The sequence below is a fragment of the Notothenia rossii genome, assembly GCF_949606895.1.
Source record: "Notothenia rossii genome assembly, chromosome: 8".
NCBI classification, from domain to species: Eukaryota; Metazoa; Chordata; class Actinopteri; order Perciformes; family Nototheniidae; genus Notothenia; species Notothenia rossii.
In genome coordinates, this window is record NC_136906.1 from 6,508,629 (window position 1) to 6,529,474 (window position 20,846).

General features: G+C 41.8%; 2 protein-coding genes and 1 long non-coding RNA gene across 4 annotated transcripts in view; 2 read left to right on the top strand and 1 right to left on the bottom strand.

The window, feature by feature from the left end:
• The first annotated feature begins 329 nt into the window (after positions 1-329).
• Positions 330-6,125, top strand: cyp2y3 (cytochrome P450, family 2, subfamily Y, polypeptide 3). Its single transcript, XM_079642871.1, has 9 exons — positions 330-657; positions 808-970; positions 1,109-1,258; positions 3,273-3,433; positions 3,766-3,942; positions 4,924-5,065; positions 5,164-5,348; positions 5,431-5,572; positions 5,729-6,125. The coding sequence occupies exons 1-9, from the start codon at positions 484-486 to the stop codon at positions 5,908-5,910; spliced, it is 1,476 nt and encodes a 491-aa protein (XP_079498997.1). The 5' UTR covers positions 330-483; the 3' UTR covers positions 5,911-6,125.
• A 664-nt stretch (positions 6,126-6,789) lies between these two features.
• LOC307016555 lies at positions 6,790-8,993 on the top strand. Its single transcript, XR_013801850.1, has 2 exons — positions 6,790-7,431; positions 7,578-8,993. It is a non-coding gene; the product is annotated as an uncharacterized lncRNA (long non-coding RNA).
• LOC307016554 (transmembrane protein 184B-like) overlaps positions 8,213-20,846 on the bottom strand; it is a 19,747-nt gene continuing 7,113 nt past the window's right edge. The window contains exons 4-11 of one of the 2 annotated variants that reach the window (XM_079645679.1): positions 19,905-20,070; positions 17,351-17,441; positions 15,468-15,543; positions 14,793-14,884; positions 13,359-13,528; positions 11,963-12,157; positions 11,653-11,679; positions 8,213-10,923 (exon numbers count right to left, since the gene is read on the bottom strand). In XM_079645679.1, the coding sequence (XP_079501805.1) occupies positions 10,694-10,923; positions 11,653-11,679; positions 11,963-12,157; positions 13,359-13,528; positions 14,793-14,884; positions 15,468-15,543; positions 17,351-17,441; positions 19,905-20,070 (1,047 nt within the window). In that variant the 3' untranslated portion in view covers positions 8,213-10,693. The remainder of the gene's footprint in view (positions 10,924-11,652; positions 11,680-11,962; positions 12,158-13,358; positions 13,529-14,792; positions 14,885-15,467; positions 15,544-17,350; positions 17,442-19,904; positions 20,071-20,846) is intronic. The other variant, XM_079645680.1, reaches the window with a different exon arrangement.

Genomic DNA, 20,846 nt, shown 5'->3' on the forward strand with positions numbered 1-20,846 from the left:
ATTTCCGGAAAGTTATGCTGGGGAATTTTGGAAATATTCGATGCAAAATTAAACAAAACATGACATTTCCACAGGTTTATAAAAAAAAAAGTAGAACAGAACAAGTTTTTATTATTTTATTGAACAATTATTTGTTTCATTGAAGAACGAAAACAGGAATGTTGAGTTAAATATTACTCATCCCCCCCAACCCCACTCATTAAAAAATGAACACAAATGCATCCAAAAATGCAGCCTGCATGATCGGCCTGCAGGGAGGGACGGCCCTGGGCATTTGTTATACTTGTTTAGTTTGTTTGTGGAGTTAAGGCAGGAAATTAGCAATCAGTGTCACATGGCTGACCTGTGTCCTAATGCAGCGCTCCTGCCAACATGCTCTAAAAGATAAACACCCATTTAAATATAAGCTCCAATGAAAGGATTCAAGCATTTAGAGATCTGTTGAGCAGCAGAGATTCAAGAGGACGAAGTGTTAAGAGCATTATGGACTTTTCAACAACAGTGATCTTGGCAGGGCTGATCGTAGCTCTGTTGTGGTGGCTGTTCAGTGTCAAAAACAGAATAAAGTATCGCCTTCCTCCAGGACCCTATGCGCTTCCTCTAGTAGGAAACCTGCCACAGCTTGACAAAAATGCACCTTTTAAAAGCTTTCTCAAGGTAAGACTAAATGTAATCGGACAAGAATAATGGGAGACGACGTCTCTGCATAACCTCAGTCAAACAGATGTTTTTGATCACGAGGAAACATTTGCACTAAAAAAGCAATAGTTAATTTGCAGCTTTTAATTGCCCTAATGTGTTTTCTAGTTCAGTGAAACCTACGGTCCTGTGATAACAGTGTACCTGGGCTGGCAGCGGACGGTTGTTCTGGTAGGATACGATGCAGTGAAAGAGGCTCTGGTGGACCATGCAGATGACTTCACTGGCAGAGGTCCACTGCCGTTTCTGATGAAAGCGACCAATGGCTACGGTAACAAAAGCACTTGAAATAATGTTTCTTTGTCAAGGGACAAGTGATTTCCTAATGGTTTTAGGTCCGCATGTCTCTGTGTTTACATGTATCTATAAGACCTCAGATCGTCACAAAACAACCATTTCTTTTTGTCAGGTTTGGGGATCAGTAACGGGGAACGCTGGCGCCAACTTCGACGTTTCACACTGACAACCTTAAGAGACTTTGGGATGGGACGCAAAGGCATGGAACAGTGGATCCAAGAAGAGAGCCAACATTTGAGGGATCGCGTAAAAACGTTCAAAGGTGTGTTTTCAGCTGTTGTGGGAGACTGTGGAAGCATTGTTCGGATGTATGCATCTCTCTTGCTTGAGCTGCACTCTTTAAGCCTTATCTCTTTTTGATGGCAGTAAAATCAAAGTAAACACAGACTATGTTTACACAATCGACTTAAACAGTGAACCTTCATTTAAAGCCTTGATTTACTAAGAAAGCAAATGACGCATTTCAAGCTTTATTTAAATCTGAACAATTGGCAAGCAACAAACTGAATATTTTAAAAATGATATGATCATTAACAGGTAATGAGTACATTAAGCTAGCAAGAGTTTGGTGGATATTGATATCCTCAACAAAAAACCCACGCAAGGTTGAACGGCAGTTGGACTTCAATCCGTGTATCTACCGTCCATTTGTTTTTATTTATTGAACAAGTAAAGTTAGTAAACGGAAGAGCGTCTGAGAGGCGTTTTTGCTTTTTGCTCTACTGTCCTTGGAGCGAGGGGCGGGGCGAAACTCACGTAAGTGATTTCAAAACAAAAGCACTCGTTTGCTAAAATCACACTTTGAATCACTACAGTATCCTTGTTACGTTCCCTTCTGAGATAGGGGAATCAGAGGGAAGCAACACAACCAGATTGGAATTGGTATAATTATAAGCGGTTTATTTTTAAACAGCTGGTCAACAAAATGGCAGGCAAGCAGCCTGAAACAAACAAATGGCCACAAACACCGGTTTACATAACAAACAAAAGAGGCCACAAAGGCGCAAGTTTAAATGGGCAACCAAACTAAGAAAGGACTCTAAAAAGGGAGCCTGTGTGTACATACAAAGAAAATAGGTAATAATAATAACGAAAACCCTCACTATCAAAGTGGAACACTCTAAATAAGGGAAGCTGTAAGGAAACACAGCTAAGGTAACTATTACATAGAACTAACCACACGAGTTAACCCCTGTTAACAGAATGTATCACAAACACTAAGACCACACACGTTAACCACAGAATGACGCGCAAATAGCGAGAGGCGTCTGTTCCTCAACAGAGCCTCCAGAGTGATGACAGTCCGCGGCCTTTGTACTCCTCCCCAGCAGGTGTGCGCCGGCTGTGCGCTGCGATTGGATGACGTCAATCCAATCACCATCTTTAGAGGCGGACCAGGAGATGACAGCCAATGATGTCGGGGCATCAACACAGCTCATTTACATATCACACACACACAGCTGCAAACGCTCACAGGCAGATTAATGAGCAGACAGAAACAGCAGCCGTAACAATCCTGCTGAAGGAACGGTGATTATTATGAACAAGCGGAATTTACAATTTAGCGATCACAACGAAAACGCCCAAGACACATATTGAGCCCAGAAAATTGATGTTATTAAGGGCTGTAAATATAATAGGCCTATGTCTAAAATGGACAACATTGTTAGGAGATTTAAACTATAGCCTACAGCGATTCTGCATTGCGGTCAACTCAGCCGTCTCTCGAGTTAGTTTTTTCAAATCAGCTGCTCTTCATTATTCCTGCTATATTTGACAGTGATACACATATTTTTTACCACAAGCTCTTAAGGAAACTGACACTGTTGGACTCGGTTCTAGTTTGACTTCTACCAGAAATAAAATCCAAGTCCCCTCCATAATGCATGTTTTTCTGCCATCCTTGAAATACTAATGGTAAAAATATAATTTTACCATTAGTTCTTAATGAAATTGATACTGTTTGACTTTGTATTAGTTAGCCTACTACTACTATTGACTTCTTACAGTGTTGTGACATTAACAGATAGGCTACCACCTTTTTTATATAGTATTTCAATTAAACAAAAACGCTGGTTCTAACACATCCAAAGTGAGCTTAAACATGTTCAAACCCCAGCAAAGTTATCCGTTTTTAGCATTTGAAAAACAGTTGTATGGTTGTGTATTGTAAGATGAATTCTCAATGGATGTTGTGACCTGCCAACACAACCTTTTTTCTTCTGATCAGAACTTTTGTAAGATGAGTCCAACTGTGTTTCCCTCTTCTCTTCCAGCCAAGCCATTTGACCCCTCCTTCTTGTTGAGTCTCAGCGTGTCCAACGTGATCTGCTGCCTGGTGTTTGGCCAACGCTTCAAATATGAAGATGAGAAGTTCCTGTCTCTTCTGCAGATAATAACAAACACCTTGAGATTTGCTAGTAGTCCCTGGGGTCAGGTATGAAGGGGAGACTTAATATCATGTCTATGATTTTTTAAAGTTAAATAGAAGTTGGGACAGGTATTGGTGGAAATATTGAGAGAGAATACTGTAAAGATGCATTCACATGATACTGTATGTGCCTCTGCTGACGCTTTAGCGCAATCGCTCGAAATTGTCTCCAAGCGCTGTGCTCAAAGTTGAAATTATTTAATGAAATTCACATTGCATTTCATGTGAATGCAGCTTGACAATAATATACAGCATTTTGCAACGATAGGCGCAACACACTGAATACATTATGAACCCCTGTGAAACAAAGCTTGAGTCAGTCTGCCTCCCTGATACAGATGTACAACGTCTTTCCCCGCATCGTGGAGCATCTTCCCGGCAGCCATAACTCTGCTTTTGCCCGGATTGAGGAGATAAGAGGGTTTGTGTCCATGCAGATCCAAGAGCACAAAGAGACAATGGACCCAAGCTCACCGAGGGACTTTATTGACAGCTTTCTCATCCGAAGCAATCAGGTAGGACTGGACCATTTGCTTTGTTTAACACACACACACACACACACACACACACACAGACACACACACACACACACACACACACACACACACACACACACACAGCCTTATCTTTTCTCAGCCGCGGCTCCGCGGATCTCCGCACACAGCCAGGCTGTGTGTCTGTGTGTCTGTGTCTGTGTCTGTGTCTGTGTCTGTGTCTGTGTGTGTGTGTGTGTGTGTGTGTGTGTGTGTGTGTGTGTGTGTGTGTGTGTGTGTGTGTGTGTGTGTGTGTGTGTGTGTGTGTGTGTGTGTGTGTGTGTGTGTGTGTGTGTGTGTGTGTGTGTGCGCGCGCTCAGGCTGAGTTCCGCTGTGTCTCGCTGTCTTGTAGACCCCACGCAGCAACCAGGAAACGACACCAGTAAGCCAGCTCACACTGTCCGCTCCTCACAGCAGCGAGCCCCGCAACGTCCCGCCAACACGGCACCCAGACCCCACGCAGCATTCTCATCTGTTTGTCATTACTGGTGTCACTTTCTGGTTGCTAACAAACGCCATGGTAACAGATAAACACTGATCTCCAGCTGTAACAGTGATTGACTGATCAGAACAGAGTGGGCTCATAGGGAGGAGGGAGGGGGGGGGGGGGCGGGAGCTCCAACAAGCCGTGTAGGACAGAGACTGACATACTACTCTACAGAGATGCTGTATGAGAAACCAATGTGAGTTTGGAACATTGAACAATGTAAATCTATTCTAGTAGACCTCAACAATGGAATTATGGTCAGTAGGAATGGCCATGACATGGGACCTTTAAGAAACCAGAGACCACACTGCGCAGTATAACTTTGATCCTGGAATTTCTTAAAATGTCTCTGTATCCAATTAAACATCCCTTCACATTAATTTGGATGCTAAGAAAGGTTTCCCTGATGTACTATGGCAAAAAAAAGTGCTGTTTGCTGTGCATTTTGTATTATTTATACTTATATAACATCTCAGGAAAAGGACATTCCTTCAACGGAGTTCCACCATGAAAACTTGGTCTCGACTGTGCTGAATCTCTTCCTGGCAGGAACAGAAACAACCAGCTCAACCATTAGATATGCCCTCAGTTTGTTCATAAAATACCCAGACATACAGGGTGAGTCCCCCAACAGGAAACACAGCCCTTTTTGACCAGTTCTACAAACATCTATAATCCTGTATTTACCTTTTAATGTTTTGCTTGCTCCCGTACAGAGAAAATGCAGCATGAGATTGACACTGTGATTGGACAAAGTTGTCCTAGCATGGAGAACAGGAAGTCCCTCCCCTTTACTGATGCAGTCATCCATGAGGTGCAGCGCTTTCTGGACATTGTCCCATTCAGCCTCCCTCACTACGCACTCCATGACATCTCTTTCAGGGGTTACACAATCCCCAAGGTATTGTCCATCCCAAGATATCATATCCAAAGACAGAGACAAATCCTTATTACACTAACATACCTCTCACATGTCTTAATAGGACACTGTGATTATTCCTTTGCTTCACTCGGTGCTGAAAGAGGAAAAGCATTGGGAGACTCCCTGGACCTTCAACCCTAAGCACTTCCTGGACCAGAATGACAACTTTAAGAAAAATCCTTCTTTCATGCCTTTTTCTGCAGGTAAAATGCGGCATTCCACCAGTTGATACATCGACCCTTAGCATGCTGAGGAATATTAATCATAACAGTTTTCTGTGTGAGTGTGTTTGACTCGTTGCCCAGTAACAATCGCAATTGTATTTTTATTTTGAAGTTTGTGGTTTTATCTCCTCACAGGGAAGAGAGCCTGTGTTGGCGAGGCTCTGGCTCGTATGGAGCTTTTTATCTTCCTAGTGTCACTGCTGCAGAATTTCACTTTCTCCTGCCCTGGAGGCCCCGACACGATCAACCTCAATCCAGAGTTCAGCAGCTTCGCCAACCTGCCTCGCTCCTCCGAGATCATCGCCACGCCGCGTTGAGAACAGGAAGTCCATTTAGACTGAGCCTAGCATTCTGAGTCGAGGACAACTCGATAACATATATTGCTTTTTGGTGATTTTGCACTGTTTGCTGTAAAGATGATGTTTGCTGTTACCTGGCGGACACATACTGTAAAGATTCTGTAAATGATTATGCATCCTCTTGTCTTCTGCTTTGGTTGTCTTTCAACAATTAAACAAAACAAAAAAAAGTATTTCTGAGATATGGATTTGTATACATACACATGGCAATAGATTACTTCTGTATACCTGTTGGAAAGTCTTTGTTGTGTTTGTGTATTTACTGAATTTAGTCCAAGTAAAATCTATCAAACAAGAAAAAAACACCGAACACATCAAATATATCATCTCTTTTTAAAAGATTATAAAAATCTCTGCCTTCCATTGGCATTTCAATCAAAGTCAGATCACTGAACCTTGAAAGAGATAAGGTACATTTGAGTCCTTTTCCTTTGACCTGTAAAACGTATTTCCAGAGGCGGAAACTTTACTTGAGTATTTCCATTTAATTGTTCTTTAAACTTCTACTCCACTACATTTATTAGTCATCTTTAGCTGCTTTTAACAAAATGCATCCCTTCAAAATAAACTAGCGGATTATTATTTAAATATTTTACAGAAAGTCAAACAGAACTTTGTTTGTCTACAACAGTAAAATGCTTTTTAAATATGTAAGTCTATTCTCCTCTCTTTACCTGCACTATCTGATGTTGTTAAATGTAATTTTCCCCGTTGCGGACAAATAAAGGATTTATAATTTCAAGGATTCCGGTTCTGATTCCGGTTCTTTTCGGTTCTCGATTCCGGTTCTTTGAGAGGGTAAAAATAAGTCCCATGCCAATTTCACTGGGAGAAAAATATATTTATGAAAACATTAAGTCAAATCTGTATTCCTATTTACAAATCACTTCATACTGTTTAATTCAGTTGCTGTTCAGGGACATCTAGAAGCCCTTCTTTTTAGGAACGTAGGTTCCCTGGCGCACATTCTTTCCTATGGACGACAGCTCTAGTTAGATTCAGGGTCCTTCCGTTTATTAAACTGTAAAAAAAGGTACTGTTTGCTAGGAATATTTCAAAAACATTGCTGCTGTTAACAGGGAGGGACGGCCCTGGGCATTTGTTAAACTTGTTTAGTTTGTTTGTGGAGTTAAGGCAGGAAATTAGCAAGGAGTGTCACATGGCTGACCTGTGTCCTAATGCAGCGCTCCTGCCAACATGCTGTAAAAGATAAACACCTATTTAAATATAAGCTCCAATGAAAGGATTCAAGCATTTAGAGATCTGTTGAGCAGCAGAGATTCAAGAGGACGAAGTGTTAAGAGCATTATGGACTTTTCAACAACAGTGATCTTGGCAGGGCTGATCGTAGCTCTGTTGTGGCTGTTCAGTGTCAAAAACAGAAGAAAGTATCGCCTTCCTCCAGGACCCTATGCGCTTCCTCTAGTAGGAAACCTGCCACAGCTTGACAAACATGCACCTTTTAAAAGCTTTCTCAAGGTAAGACTAAATGTAATCGAACAAGAATAATGAGAGACGACGTCTCTGCATAACCTCAGTCAAACATGTTTTTGATCACAAGGAAACATTTGCACTAAACAAGCAATAGTTAATTTGCAGCTTTTAATTGCCTATGTGTTTTCTAGTTCAGTGAAACCTACGGTCCTGTGATGACAGCGTACCTGGGCTGGCAGCGGACGGTTGTTCTGGTAGGACACGATGCCGTGAAAAAGGCTCTGTATGTGTCACTTTGTATGTTGACTGAATGAAGAAACTGTCGCTTTTATATAGAGTTTTTGATACGTCAGAAATCACAGCAAATCACGTTTTTCAAGTGAAAAGCTCAATTGACACAAAAAGGAGTCGCAGCAAAGCAGTTGGCTACTCTTGAGTTGTTATTGTTGTTAGCATAGCGCATAGGTGAGCGTAAACTGTGATTGGCTGGATTCTTGGGCAGCCCCGCCCCCTCCACGTGTGATTGACATGTATGGTATGTGGTCATTCTTTTGAACTAAATTACATGTTTGTATCTGCTGCTGCAAACACATCTGCTTTCTATATCACGTTGCCCTTCTTTTCATTCGAGAGGAATATCAGAGATTAAATAGGATAATTTATTTTGTATAATTTCATAATGGTGCCCCTTGTTTTGTTTTATTTTATTGACTGGAATACCCATTGGGAGGCAATTATAATATGTGGATGCAATTCCTAAATTGTATTTCATAAAAGGAGAATCATTGTAGTATGTCACAAAATACAACGCATTGTAACAAAAACCGAGACACAATTATGATTTTAATTTATTTTAAACACCAACATAAACCATTTAAGCATCAAAACAAGAGGTCATATCACCAATATACATATTAAAAAAAGGGTACAACAGAAATAAAACAGGAGAATATATGAAAATTAAAATATCAAACTAAAGCACTACACCAAGCAATGCCATTACACCCATAATCATGAACGTTTCGCAGTGCTTAGTCTACCTATTTACAACAATCCTTCCTTTCTGGTATAATATATCCTGCTTTAATATATTTAGCGTTGTGATTAAACACCCAGCTTTTAAATCACGTAGTATCAAAAGTATCATTTGATAGTGTTTTGAATAAAGTTTGATATGCTGTTAACTTGGGGCAGAGTAAAGGCAGTGAATGTCACTTTTCTTTCAATACTACTAAGTTAGTGGTACATTAAAAAAAACAAATGACCTCAACCTTGCCTTCAACTGAAGCTGTTTGGTTGAAAGTCGGATAAAAAAGTGAGTGTATAATTGAAAGAAGGTATATGGATCGTCAGTCACAGCAGGAATCCAACACCTTCTTCTCCTGCTTAATTAGTGTTATTTTATCTTTAGGAAGTAAATATTCACATCTATTTGGCTGTTCATGTTCAACCCGGACTACATTCATTACTCACAAGGACTTCACGGTTTGTTTACCTGCAGCCAATAGACATTAGTCTGGACTCTGCACTCCACATATCAAGAGGAAAACGATGATCGCACATTGAGAGGCCTAACGTCACCTGTCGAGAGGTTTTTACTTAGCTGTGCTCTGCCATCAAAACATTTACGATCACGACCACAAGCAGCTTCTATACAGGCCCCTGCTAAAACTCATATTAAACTATTCACTCTAAAACAGGAAACGGAGGATAAAAGCAGAATATTCAGACTCACTAGAGGATTTTTTCTACCATGCATCACTGCTATAGTGTCCCTGAACACAAATAGCTGTATATTCATCTACCGGATGTAAATCCAGTCTAGCTCACTATAGCAGTAATGCCGTTATAAACAATACCAGCAGAGGCAGGTCTGATCTGTGCGTAATGCCCTTAATTATGGGATTACAATCCGCAACACATCACAGCTGTGTTGCTCTGTAATCTGCGTGGGCGTCGTACTTCCGTCTCCCTGCCCACGCTAAAAGAAATCTCTCCCACAGCTGTTCCCTCAACACAAATCAGGCCAACAGCTGCCGAGTCACACAGTTATACTTCCGAGTCGCCTCACATGAACCCACCACAGAGTGAAAACAGACACGGCATATTTCAAAACATCTCTGGAATGACAATTTATAACACACGAGCGATACCTTCAAGGTCATACAACATTTAAATAAAATAAAAAAGTGTTATTTAATTTGTATATATTAAAAAGAAGCCGGGGAATTCGAAGGCTCTTTAATTTTGCTTGACTATAAACTCTAAATCTTAAGACAGTGTGTCCCGCAGGGTACTCCTTCTATTTGGCAATGTTTCGGTAAGAGTTGGCAGAGAAGTGAGGAATAAGGGAGAGAAACGAGAGGCCGTTTGTTTTAAGATGAAGATGGCACTTTTCTCTCCGTTATACACCTCTTATATATTTATTTAAAGTGCAGCATTAGGGCGCTTAATGCAGGCACGCTTATTTGTATCCATGTGGGGAATTACATTCCTAGGTGTTGGAGGAGCCTGGGACCTAAGAATTTCGTTGTCATAACTACACTGTAACTATGCAAATACAGCATGACAACAAAAGCCTTGAACCATGTGGTATAGTAGTTCTGTCAGGGATGGCCTCTGTAATAATGTCTAAACATCTGGACCCCTCTATTCCCTCACTATTCATAACAACGTCTCCATCCTCTTTACCTACTGCTCTTGTAAAAATACTTCCCACAGTCTGTTAACGAAAGCCTGCCGTGAATCTGACCTTTGTAGTGTTGTCTTAAAAAGTGAATCTGGCCTTCCCTGTTAAGGAAAAGATTTGATTTGTTTCTCTAGTTCAGCGGTTCCCAACCTTTTTGGTCACGTGTCCCCCTTGAGCTGGTCGCCACGCTATAAGTACCCCCTCACTCATCTGTGATGGTATATGTTCCTGTATTAAACCCTTTGTAATAATGTTCAACCCTCCTCAGATGAACATCACTTGCATAACTCACCCTTAATACAAATGCATTTAAACTTGACGTTGATACTTACTGTCAGTGAAAATAATCATATTAAGACTCACTTCTAGCAGTCTCCACATCTTTCGTTCAGACTAGAGCTTGAGCGTGTCTTTGATACGCTTTGATAGCTCTGGGGGCAGGACACCAGGCTTATGAAAATTGATTAGGTAAAATGTTTTGTTTGGAAATGTATTGCAATCCCTAATATCTCTACGTACCCCCTCAAGAACCCCTAGGGGTCCCCGTACCCCCGGTTGGGAACCACTGCTCTAGTTGATAGAAATTGGATTTGGGCTACAGGACAAAGTGTTTCAGTCTCAGAACTCGTCGTCTGAGCTGAGCAGGAGCGTCTTCTCGTTGTCCCCGCGGGTGCTGAGGTTGCTGTGGCTGCGGGACAGCGGCGGCCCCCCGCTCTGCTCCAGCGTGGACTGCTGGGTGTACTGCTGGTACGCCGGGGAGAAGTTATGGATGGCGTCCTGAACCATGTCGCCAGGGTTCATGGTCTCCTTCAGGCTGCTGGAGATGCTCTTCATCGGGGCGCAGCGACCTGGAGGAGGGTAGAGGGGGACGTTAATGAAGAGACACAGAAGTGTATGGACAGGGACGGGGATATGGTGGAGACAGGTGAGTGAAAACAAATACAAAGACTATGTTTCCGTCCATCTGTCCAGTGAACTTACCATATGCATCTTTAATATGTTGGCTTAAAATGAGGGCTGTCAACGTTAAAAGGGCCCTATCATGCTTTTTGGGGTTCTCCCTTTCCTGTAGTTTGTTATATAGGTTGTTGTGCGTGTATGTAAATGGTCTGCAAAGGCTAATATCCAAAGTTCCCTCCAGTATGAGAAAAATAAAGACCTTTTGAACATTAAGGTATGGAAACATGTCACAGTAGAGACACTAAATACACATTTGAACCTGAAAATGAGCAGAATAGAGCCCTTTTAATTATGATTGAGTATGCACCATATACTCAAGATGCAACACAATACAAATACCATTTTTATTTTCCTGGGACAGAAAATGTGAGAACCCCTGAGTCTGCGTATAGAGACATGGACTAACATTGGCTTGAAATCAGTGACAGCAAAACCAACATAAGGAAACTAAATACTGGCCTAAACCCACTTTAAAAAGTACAAACTAAAATCATGCTGAACGGAAAATAAATGATAATGTAATGGACATTTAACCAAAATCAAACACAATACGATCCAACAAAAATAACTGAAATGGGGGTCTAAACGTACAGAAACACAGCTAACATCAGACCTACCGTACTGTCCGTAGATAGGAAATGAGCCTTTGAGTTCAGTGAGGAGACAAAGGAGACAAGGAACAAGAGAAAGTCAAGATTCAAGGGAAAAGCAGAGAAAAAGAGAAAGATTTCAAATGTATAGAGCATAAAAAGAAAGGAAACAAAGTAAAAAGGTTCTGGATACACAGAGTGAGGTCGGATCAGATCTGTAAGACTGCAGGAATATGTTTAGAGAACCACTTCAGATTAGATTATAATACACACTTTTAAATAAACACTCTCTTCCTCATCGTCCACACAGTGAGGCTTTGGTTCCACTTGTTCTCACCATATGAGTCCAGTCTTTTGTCCATGTAGACCTTGTAGGTGAAGGCGTGGCGCAGGGCAACGGCAGCGAAGAACATCTCGATGCAGATGATGAAGTTTTGGTAACCCGCGGCAACCGTTCCCTCACCCACGGAGAACTTGGCCGAGTTGATCTGAGGGATCGCTCCGCACTTCTCCAGGATGGCAAGCAGCATCCCTGCATCGCAGAAGAGAGACAGGAAGTGAGGAAATAGAGGATAGACTCAAACACTTTGAAAGCTTTCTGGATAAAAAATTTTTTTTTTAAAGTTACAAACCCCTGAATCAGAATCAGGTTTATTACCAGGTAGGTTGATACGTACGAGGAATTTGACTTATGTCATGGTGCATAAATAAAAGTAAAACCTAACCCTAAAAACACAGATAGAGAACAAAAAATAATACAAAAATATAGTAAAATATAACAGTATTAACATAGAAATGGAATAAAAAGTAATGAAATATGGAATAAAAATCAGCAGCAATAAAACACAAAACAAAACAAAGCAGATGTTGTTGTACATTGTGTGCACTGATGTAATGCATAGAAACTATGAGGCAAGTAAGTTTGGCATTGGGACAATTCTCTTCTGAGCCACTAGATGGCGGGCCAGAACACAATCAAAGGCCAGAGCCTCTGGTTAGACCGGGTTAGACCTGCCCAAAGGGAGGCTCGTCCTCTCTAGCCCCATTTCCGTCCCATGTTAAAAGCCAGGGCTATTATCTGGTTTTTAACAAACTTATCTTTTAAATTGCTTCTCGTTTTGCGCCGTCCCGTTCAAATGAAATCTCCGCCAATTACTTTTCCATGCTCGCACCAAGGCCGGGGGGAGGGGTTACAAGGCTCGCGTCTTGTGCTGCATTCCCTTGCACTCGGACATTAGGGATTTTCTCTCCTAAATGTCCGATGAGCCAAAACCTTTCTTTCAAAACAATATGCACCGCCACCCCTCGCCCTCAATGATTAAGCGGCTTCTCCGATTGTGTTGTCAATGTTTTGATATCCTAAGTAGACATTACGTTTGAATGATTTAGTGAGCTGGTGTTATCTTTTAAAAACCACAAACCGCATGTTGGCTATTTCAGCACCACGCGCTGTCCACCTATTGATCCACTATCAGCGTCAGTGCACCCCGCTGCCTGATTGTGCCTGTGTTGTGTCATTCACTCTCAACTTGGATTAAAGTACAATAAGCATTCTTCAGGTGTAGGTAGATTCTCTATTCGGACATTATAGCCTATATGTGCGACTGTCGGTCCAATATTGTAAAAAAAAAATCCTGGCCAAATATTATTGCTGGTGGCTGAAGTAAAGTGTCACCTATTGCTAATTGTGAAAATGGTGGCTAATTAACAAGTTCAGAAGCTGGTGTTCTTACCCTGCCAGAAGGAGAGGAAGATGACGGATTTGACCATGAAGAACTTGAGCATGGGGTTGTAGGGGACGAGCAGCTCGCGGGTGGCGAAGTAGAAGAGGAAGAGAGCGTAGAGCGACAGGCTGACGGAGATGTTGTAGACGATGGTCACGTACAGGTAGCCACTAGCAACGCTGGAGGAGAGACATTAAGGGATGGGATTTAGAACACATGGAAAAAGTCTAAGTAAGGAAAAGAAGCTAGGACCATTTAAATTAAACATCTAAGAGGGTGAAATGTGTTTACGATTAGCTTAAAACCTACACACGGCTAGCTTATGTTGTTATTTTATACAGAAAGCCCTTTAGTGTCTTACGGCCCGTCTACAGTACAGGCATCGAAAAATGCTTTCAACGCTTCGCCCATTCATTTGAATGGGGTGACGTAGAAGATTTTTAATCTTCGCCGAACTGCATTGTGGGGAGCATGGCATGGCTTTGCAAGCATCACGAGCATCTATCGGCATCAAAAGTTGAACAATGTTCAACTTTTGAGGCTCGATGCTTGACATCAGCCAATCAAATCCCGTTTATGCAAATCCCGCCAGTGCAAGCTCAGCCAATCAAACCGCGTGCAAGCTGGGAGAGCCAGACCGCAGTTCATTTCCTCATATTCCAAACGAGATATTACGGTAGCAAATCACCCGGTTCTTTACGACCAGAACTATTTACCGGGATACAAACCGGAGGAACCAGGCATAGAGGGAGGTGGCAGAGACAGTGGGTGAAACTGGTAGGTTTTCGCCTGTTTGGGGAGTTTATATCCAGTTTACTTCGTTTTAACATTGCTATTGCTTTGTATGTCGGGGGCGGGAGATTCATGTGATTGGTTGTTGGTCGCGTTGCTCGCAAAAAATCGCCAAGCTTCAGACACGCCCACCTCCAAGATTTTTGGATGCCTGTAGTGTAGACGGGCCGTTAGTACTGTTGAAGCTGCAATTATTCCTTTTGAGGAATTATGATTTTAACATGAATTTGCAGATTGAATAACGTAAAAAGATAGAGATTTTGAACTAAAGAGCATTATTCTTTATCCTTTAAAACCATAAGAACTTAATAACAGAATTACATTTGATTGGATTGAACTAATGCAGCTCATCTGTTTTGGTTTAAAGACATTAGCTAAAGGTAAGTTAGACTTCCTTGATATCACTCCGAATGAAATTAAACCAATTTTCTGCAATGAAACATCAGAGAAAAAGATTAATTAAATCCTACTTTCCATGTCTCCTTTAAGACTTTTAAAAGCCTGATTTAAGACATTTACATATCAGTTAAAACCTTACTTTTAGATTCATAAATTCAGTGCCTTATTCTGGCTAAAGTGACACAATAACCCAGTGCTCAGAAAGGTGTCCTTGCTGTGATTGGCAGTGTGTGAGTCGTTGAGGAAACATACTTAAAGTCTCCATCCTTGTATTTCCCGAAGGCCTGAAGGAGGACAGTGACCATCGCCATGAGAGGTTTCACCACACAGAACTGCAGAGTCGCCTGAGAGAGAGAGAGGGGGGGAGAGAGGGGGGAGAGAAGGAGGGGGGGGAAGTTATTGGAACATGACAATCAAAAAAGAGAATACATGTAAAAAGCAGCAACGCTAGGAAACACTCATGGTCATAATGTTAAATTAAAAAAGTTTAAATTCTTCACAAATAGATGTTCATTCAGTATGGAAAGGAGAATTATGAATATAACATTTCCAGTAAAATTATAGAACACTTCCTCTATCCAAAGAGCACAACAGTAAGACAAAGAACTAAGGTTGAACAGTGTGAAATAATTTTTGTTATAATTTTAGACTGATTGCAAATGTGATCAGGATATTTAATAATAATTTCCATAATTTTCTGATGTATTGTGAGCACATGTACCAAATACATTATTTTCCTTTGGTCTCTTTAAAATACGATACCTCATTTCTCAAGGGTATCTTAAAAATATTGCACCTCCTGTGACTTAGATAAGTGATATTGCGATTAAGATAAAATCTGTATTAGTTGTTCAGCCCTAGTTATAGACTCTTAAATAAGCAATATTAAACAATGAACCCTTTATAAGCCAAGGTGGTGGTTTGTACCTGTTTGCAGAACCTGAGGAACCCAATGGAGTACGTCCTCCCCCACAGACAGCAGGTCCCATACACACAGCTGGACCTAGAGGGAGGAGCAGGGTCAAAACTATTATAACATATTCAAAATAATACTCAAAGACACCACATGTACAGGTTCAAATTGACAAAAAAGTCCAAAGAACAAAAACTCTTAAAATGTCAAACACACACCACTAATGTATACTTTAAAAGGTCCTCTATTAAACTGTTTTTCATCAATATATTATAGGTCTCAAATATATACAGAGCCTGTCTCTGATTGGCTGAAACCCCAAACAGATCACTGCAGCATTACCCATAATGCCCTCTGTTTCAGCCCTGTTTCCAAAGTGCTGATTCTCTGTCTGTTACTTTAGATGAAAATAAGGAGCCCCTCCCCACATGTTGATGTAGAAGAGACATGAAGAAGAGGGGACACATGTTGATGTAGAAGAGACATGAGGAAGAGGGGACACATGTTGATGTAGAAGAGATGTGAAGAAGAGGGGACACATGTTGATGTAGAAGAGATGTGAAGAAGAGGGGACACATGTTGATGTAGAAGAGATGTGAAGAAGAGGGGACACATGTTGATGTAGAAGAGACATGAAGAAGAGGGGACACATGTTGATGTAGAAGAAACATGAAGACGAGGGGACACATGTTGATGTAGAAGAGACATGGAGAAGAGGGGACACATGTTGATGTAGAAGAGACATGGAGAAGAGTGGACACATGTTGATGTAGAAGAGACATGGAGAAGAGGGGACACATGTTGATGTAGAAGAGACATGAAGAAGAGGGGACACATGTTGATGTAGAAGAAACATGAAGACGAGGGGACACATGTTGATGTAGAAGAGACATGAAGAAGAGGGGACACATGTTGATGTAGAAGAGACATGAAGAAGGGGGGACACATGTTGATATAGAAGAGACATGAAGAAGAGGGGACACATGTTGATGTAGAAGAAACATGAAGACGAGGGGACACATGTTGATGTAGAAGAGACATGAAGAAGAGGGGACACATGTTGATGTAGAAGAGACATGGAGAAGAGGGGACACATGTTGATGTAGAAGAGACATGAAGAAGAGGGGACACATGTTGATGTAGAAGAGACATGAAGAAGAGGGGACACATGTTGATGTAGAAGAGACATGAAGAAGAGGGGACACATGTTGATGTAGAAGAGACATGAAGAAGAGGGGACAAATGTTGATGTAGAAGAGACATGAAGAAGAGGGGACACATGTTGATGTAGAAGAGACATGAAGAAGAGGGGACACATGTTGATGTAGAAGAGACATGGAGAAGAGGGGACACATGTTGATGAAGAAGAGACATGGAGAAGAGGGGACACATGTTGATGTAGAAGAGACATGAAGAAGAGGGGACACATGTTGATGTAGAAGAGACATGAAGAAGAGGGGACACATGTTGATGTAGAAGAGACATGGAGAAGAGGGGACACATGTTGATGTAGAAGAGACATGAAGAAGAGGGGACACATGTTGATGTAGAAGAGACGTGAAGAAGAGGGGACACATGTTGATGTAGAAGAGACATGAAGAAGTGGGGACACATGTTGATGTAGAAGAGACATGAAGAAGGGGGGACACATGTTGATATAGAAGAGACATGAAGAAGAGGGGACACATGTTGATGTAGAAGAGACATGAAGACGAGGGGACACATGTTGATGTAGAGGAGACATGAAGAAGAAGGGACACATGTTGATGTAAAAGAGACATGAAGAAGAGGGGACACATGTTGATGTAGAAGGGACATGAAGAAGTGGATGTAGTATAATAGGTGACCTTTAAAAGCAGCTTAAAAAGGTCAAAAAGGGTAAAAATAAAGGACTTACTCGATGGGTTTCCCTCTGATCTCGGCCATGATGGCGCTCTCTCCTCCCAGATACTCATAACACAGACTCAGGAAGTTGTAGATCACAAAGGCTGTGTCACACAAAGAAAAATACATTTTGAGTTTTGGAAAACAATGGATAATTTTAACAGCCACCAAAACATATTGACGCTCCACAGTGACGGCAGCGCTGGGTTAGTTATACAGCGCTGTCATCACTTGACGGTCATAATAACGGTTGTGTTTCGCTGATATTGTTCCAGAACTGCTGAGCTTGCCATTTCACGGCAGAGAGGTGAGTCAGCCCCAACAGCAGGCTCCGATATGATAAGGTCATGTTTTGAGGTGGTAAGCATAATTGTAAGGGACGCCAGTGAAAACGCTGCAAACCAGTAATGAAAGCTCGTAGTCACACAAACAGTGTCACACCAGATACAGATCTTACATGAGCCAACGGCAAACATTATGGGCTGTGTTATTCAGCTTTGTTATGTGTTAGATAACGGCCCATAATAACGATAAGGACCATACTCTAACGTGATGTTCTTTTGTTATTCTTCCCCAGGTGTGTCTCTAATCCCTGTATACCTGATCCTGCTGTAAACACGTCTGTCATGGATGGAGAAAACTAACAAATGCAATGACACCGATTTACGTGCTCTTAACATTTCATTTGTATCCTTATACATTTAGAAAGATAGTTTAATAAAGTATACAGGACAGTAACGTCATACAGAGGTGCAGTGAGGATGTATTGACTGGACATTGACTTTGACACGATGAGAGTGCTAAAATGCTAACTCATTTCGAGGTTAAGGACTCATTCCTGCACCACTCTTTACTGCAACCACTGATCATTACATTACATTACATCACTTGTTAGACGCTTTTATCCAAAGCGACATAAATACTCAATGCTGTGGGAAATCCCCACAGGAGCAATTTGGGGTGAAGTGTCTCAGGGACACAACGACATGCTGACTGCAGTGGGGTTTGAACCCCCTGATCCGAACACCCACGCACAACCCACTGCACCACACGCCTCATTTATGGAAATGTTGTTGAGTAACATACAATTGAAATAGCCCTGACTGGACTCCACAGGGATTTCAGTAATTGGCGTCCCTGAGAGAGCAGAGTGTTTGTTCAACAGGTGTTCTCAGGCTCATGTAAGGCTTTCCCACGGCCACCAGCTCTGAGTCCAACAGTAAACTGTGATTTTAAGCACACAGGAGAAGAACCTGCCAGAACACCGACCAGAACACTGCTGCCTTTGTTAACGTCGCACAGAATGGTTTTACTGTCAAAAGGTACTCTCACTGCCTTTGAGCTTGATTTCACCTTTCACACAAGTACCATAACGGGCACTTTATGGGCACCCAGATGTTGCAATCTTTGATAAAAGCTACATTGACTGTGTGCAAATGTGTAGCTTTCAGTCGGAATAAAAAATGTTATCCAAGGGGATATCTTTAAATTAGGAGCAGAGAGTTCAAAATAACTATTTGGACCGATTGCAACGTTTTTTTGTTTAAATTGTTGTTCTTAAAGGTGGGGTAGGTAATTCACTTCAGAAACACTTGTTGTTATATTCCATGGAATGCTCTTAACATCCCGATAGCAATGAATAAATTAAATGCTTTGACAATAAATACATAAAAAATGTCATCTGTGGAAGCCGTGGCGCTGTAAAAAGCACGACCAATCATCTGAGCCGGCCCGGCTAAAGTAACTGGATGGCCTAACTGCCTGTCAGCCTTCCATCTGTGCACAAACTTATCTCGTGCCCTCATTGGTCATGTGCGCGTTTGTGTGTGTTGGAGGAGGGGCTCTGTAAGGAAGTCTGAAGGAAGGGGCAGATTTTTCCCGTTTGTGTATTTTCAAATTCTAGCGCACTCGAGCTGGTTTCTCCATTCTTACCTACCCTACCTTTAAGTACTCTTTTGAGCCCCGGAAACAAATCTTTAGCACAAATTCCTTAGTTGAAGAGTTCAAGTCATTTCTCACCAAGAGAAACAGCTGATAGCAAATATCAGCTGTTTGTCATTGTGAGAAATGACTTGAACTCTTCAACTTCCTGGAGATCAACTAATCATTTCAGCACTACAAGCAACTTCAGGCAATAATCCGCATATATGTGATGATGGAATAATAAAATCTAATTGCCATCAACAGAACCAAAGCATGTCATGTAATGTATGCCTTACTAATTCCAGTTGCCTAATAGTGTGGTGAGATAAATGCGTTCACAAGTGAGATGCCATTTAAAGTCTTCTCAAGGATTTGCTCGTCTTCATACAGTTGCTAGGAAACCAGTTTCCCCTCCCCTGCAATCCCAAAGGGCCGCGGAGACATGAGGACAAAGATGGCGACCTTTGTAAATGAAGACACCACAAAGGCCATCTGCCGCAGGGGGCATTTCACGGAGGGTAAATCCTCGCACTCTCATTTTAGCCGGCAGTCAGAAGACACATAGCAACACAAAGGGCTCCATCACAGCGGGGGATATTCTGCTGCTACAATCAGGAAGTGTTAGCGTTTCTCAGTCCTCTCACCTTCGTAGCAGTCCCGGACTGTGTCAAAGTAAACGTAATACTCCTCATTGGTGAAGAAGAGAAGGCTGAGCCACGAGTCGAAGGCGTAGATGGGGACTATGAAGAGGATCCTCACTATGTGCCTCTGTTCATTAGGAGAGCTGTAGTAACGCAGGTGCATGTAGATCTGAACAAAGGAAGAAAGCAAGTGAAATGTAACATCTTACTTTGTGATCATTATCTTTTCTGGAGTGTCCACCATTTACAAATAGCTATTCGATGTCCTTTGAATGACTTTGTCATAGTTGCTATTCATTGTTAGTTTATAAGTGTGAGGGTGGTGCCTGAATCCAGCACGGTCCTCAGAAGTAAGACCATTTTATTTCTGTCGCTTGTTTTGACGCAGACTGTGAGGCAGCACTTTGGATTTTTTAATTCTACTTAAAAGTACACCGGTTGCCGAACAGATATATAGAGTGTGTTTGAAACCGCAATGCATATTTGCCATATTAATAAATAAGATTAAAAAGAGATAATTCATCAGCTTCATCCTTTCTAAACGGCTGCTCGTCGTGTGGTGTATGAAGCAGTTTGACTATAACTAGCTGATGAAGCCTCAGTCAGTAAACATTCTCCTGAGCTGGACATTGGAGAAGTGTTTGTCTAAAAGGTGTGTGTCGGGCTTGTTTAGGGTAATTGATCCTGAGCTTTCATCAGTCCTATTGAGAGAAGCAGGGGGGGGGGGCAGCTCCTTCACTCTCACACAATGTCCCACCTATCACCTTTCTGCTCCGTAAACACACACACACACACCTTTGGTAGAATAGCAAACAGTGGGTGACAATACACCGAGCGAGACAGTGCACTCCGCTCACAGGGCTTGTTGCTAGGTGACCCTCCTCACACACACACACACACACACACACACACACACACACACACACACACACACACACACACACA

Excerpts from the sequence above, each read along its gene's own strand:
- cyp2y3 (XM_079642871.1), top strand. The coding sequence starts at position 484 with ATGGACTTTTCAACAACAGTGATCTTGGCAGGGCTGATCGTAGCTCTG. Across the intron at positions 658-807 it reads CTTTTAAAAGCTTTCTCAAG|TTCAGTGAAACCTACGGTCC; the intron begins GTAAGACTAAAT and ends TGTGTTTTCTAG. Across the intron at positions 5,066-5,163 it reads AAAATACCCAGACATACAGG|AGAAAATGCAGCATGAGATT; the intron begins GTGAGTCCCCCA and ends GCTCCCGTACAG.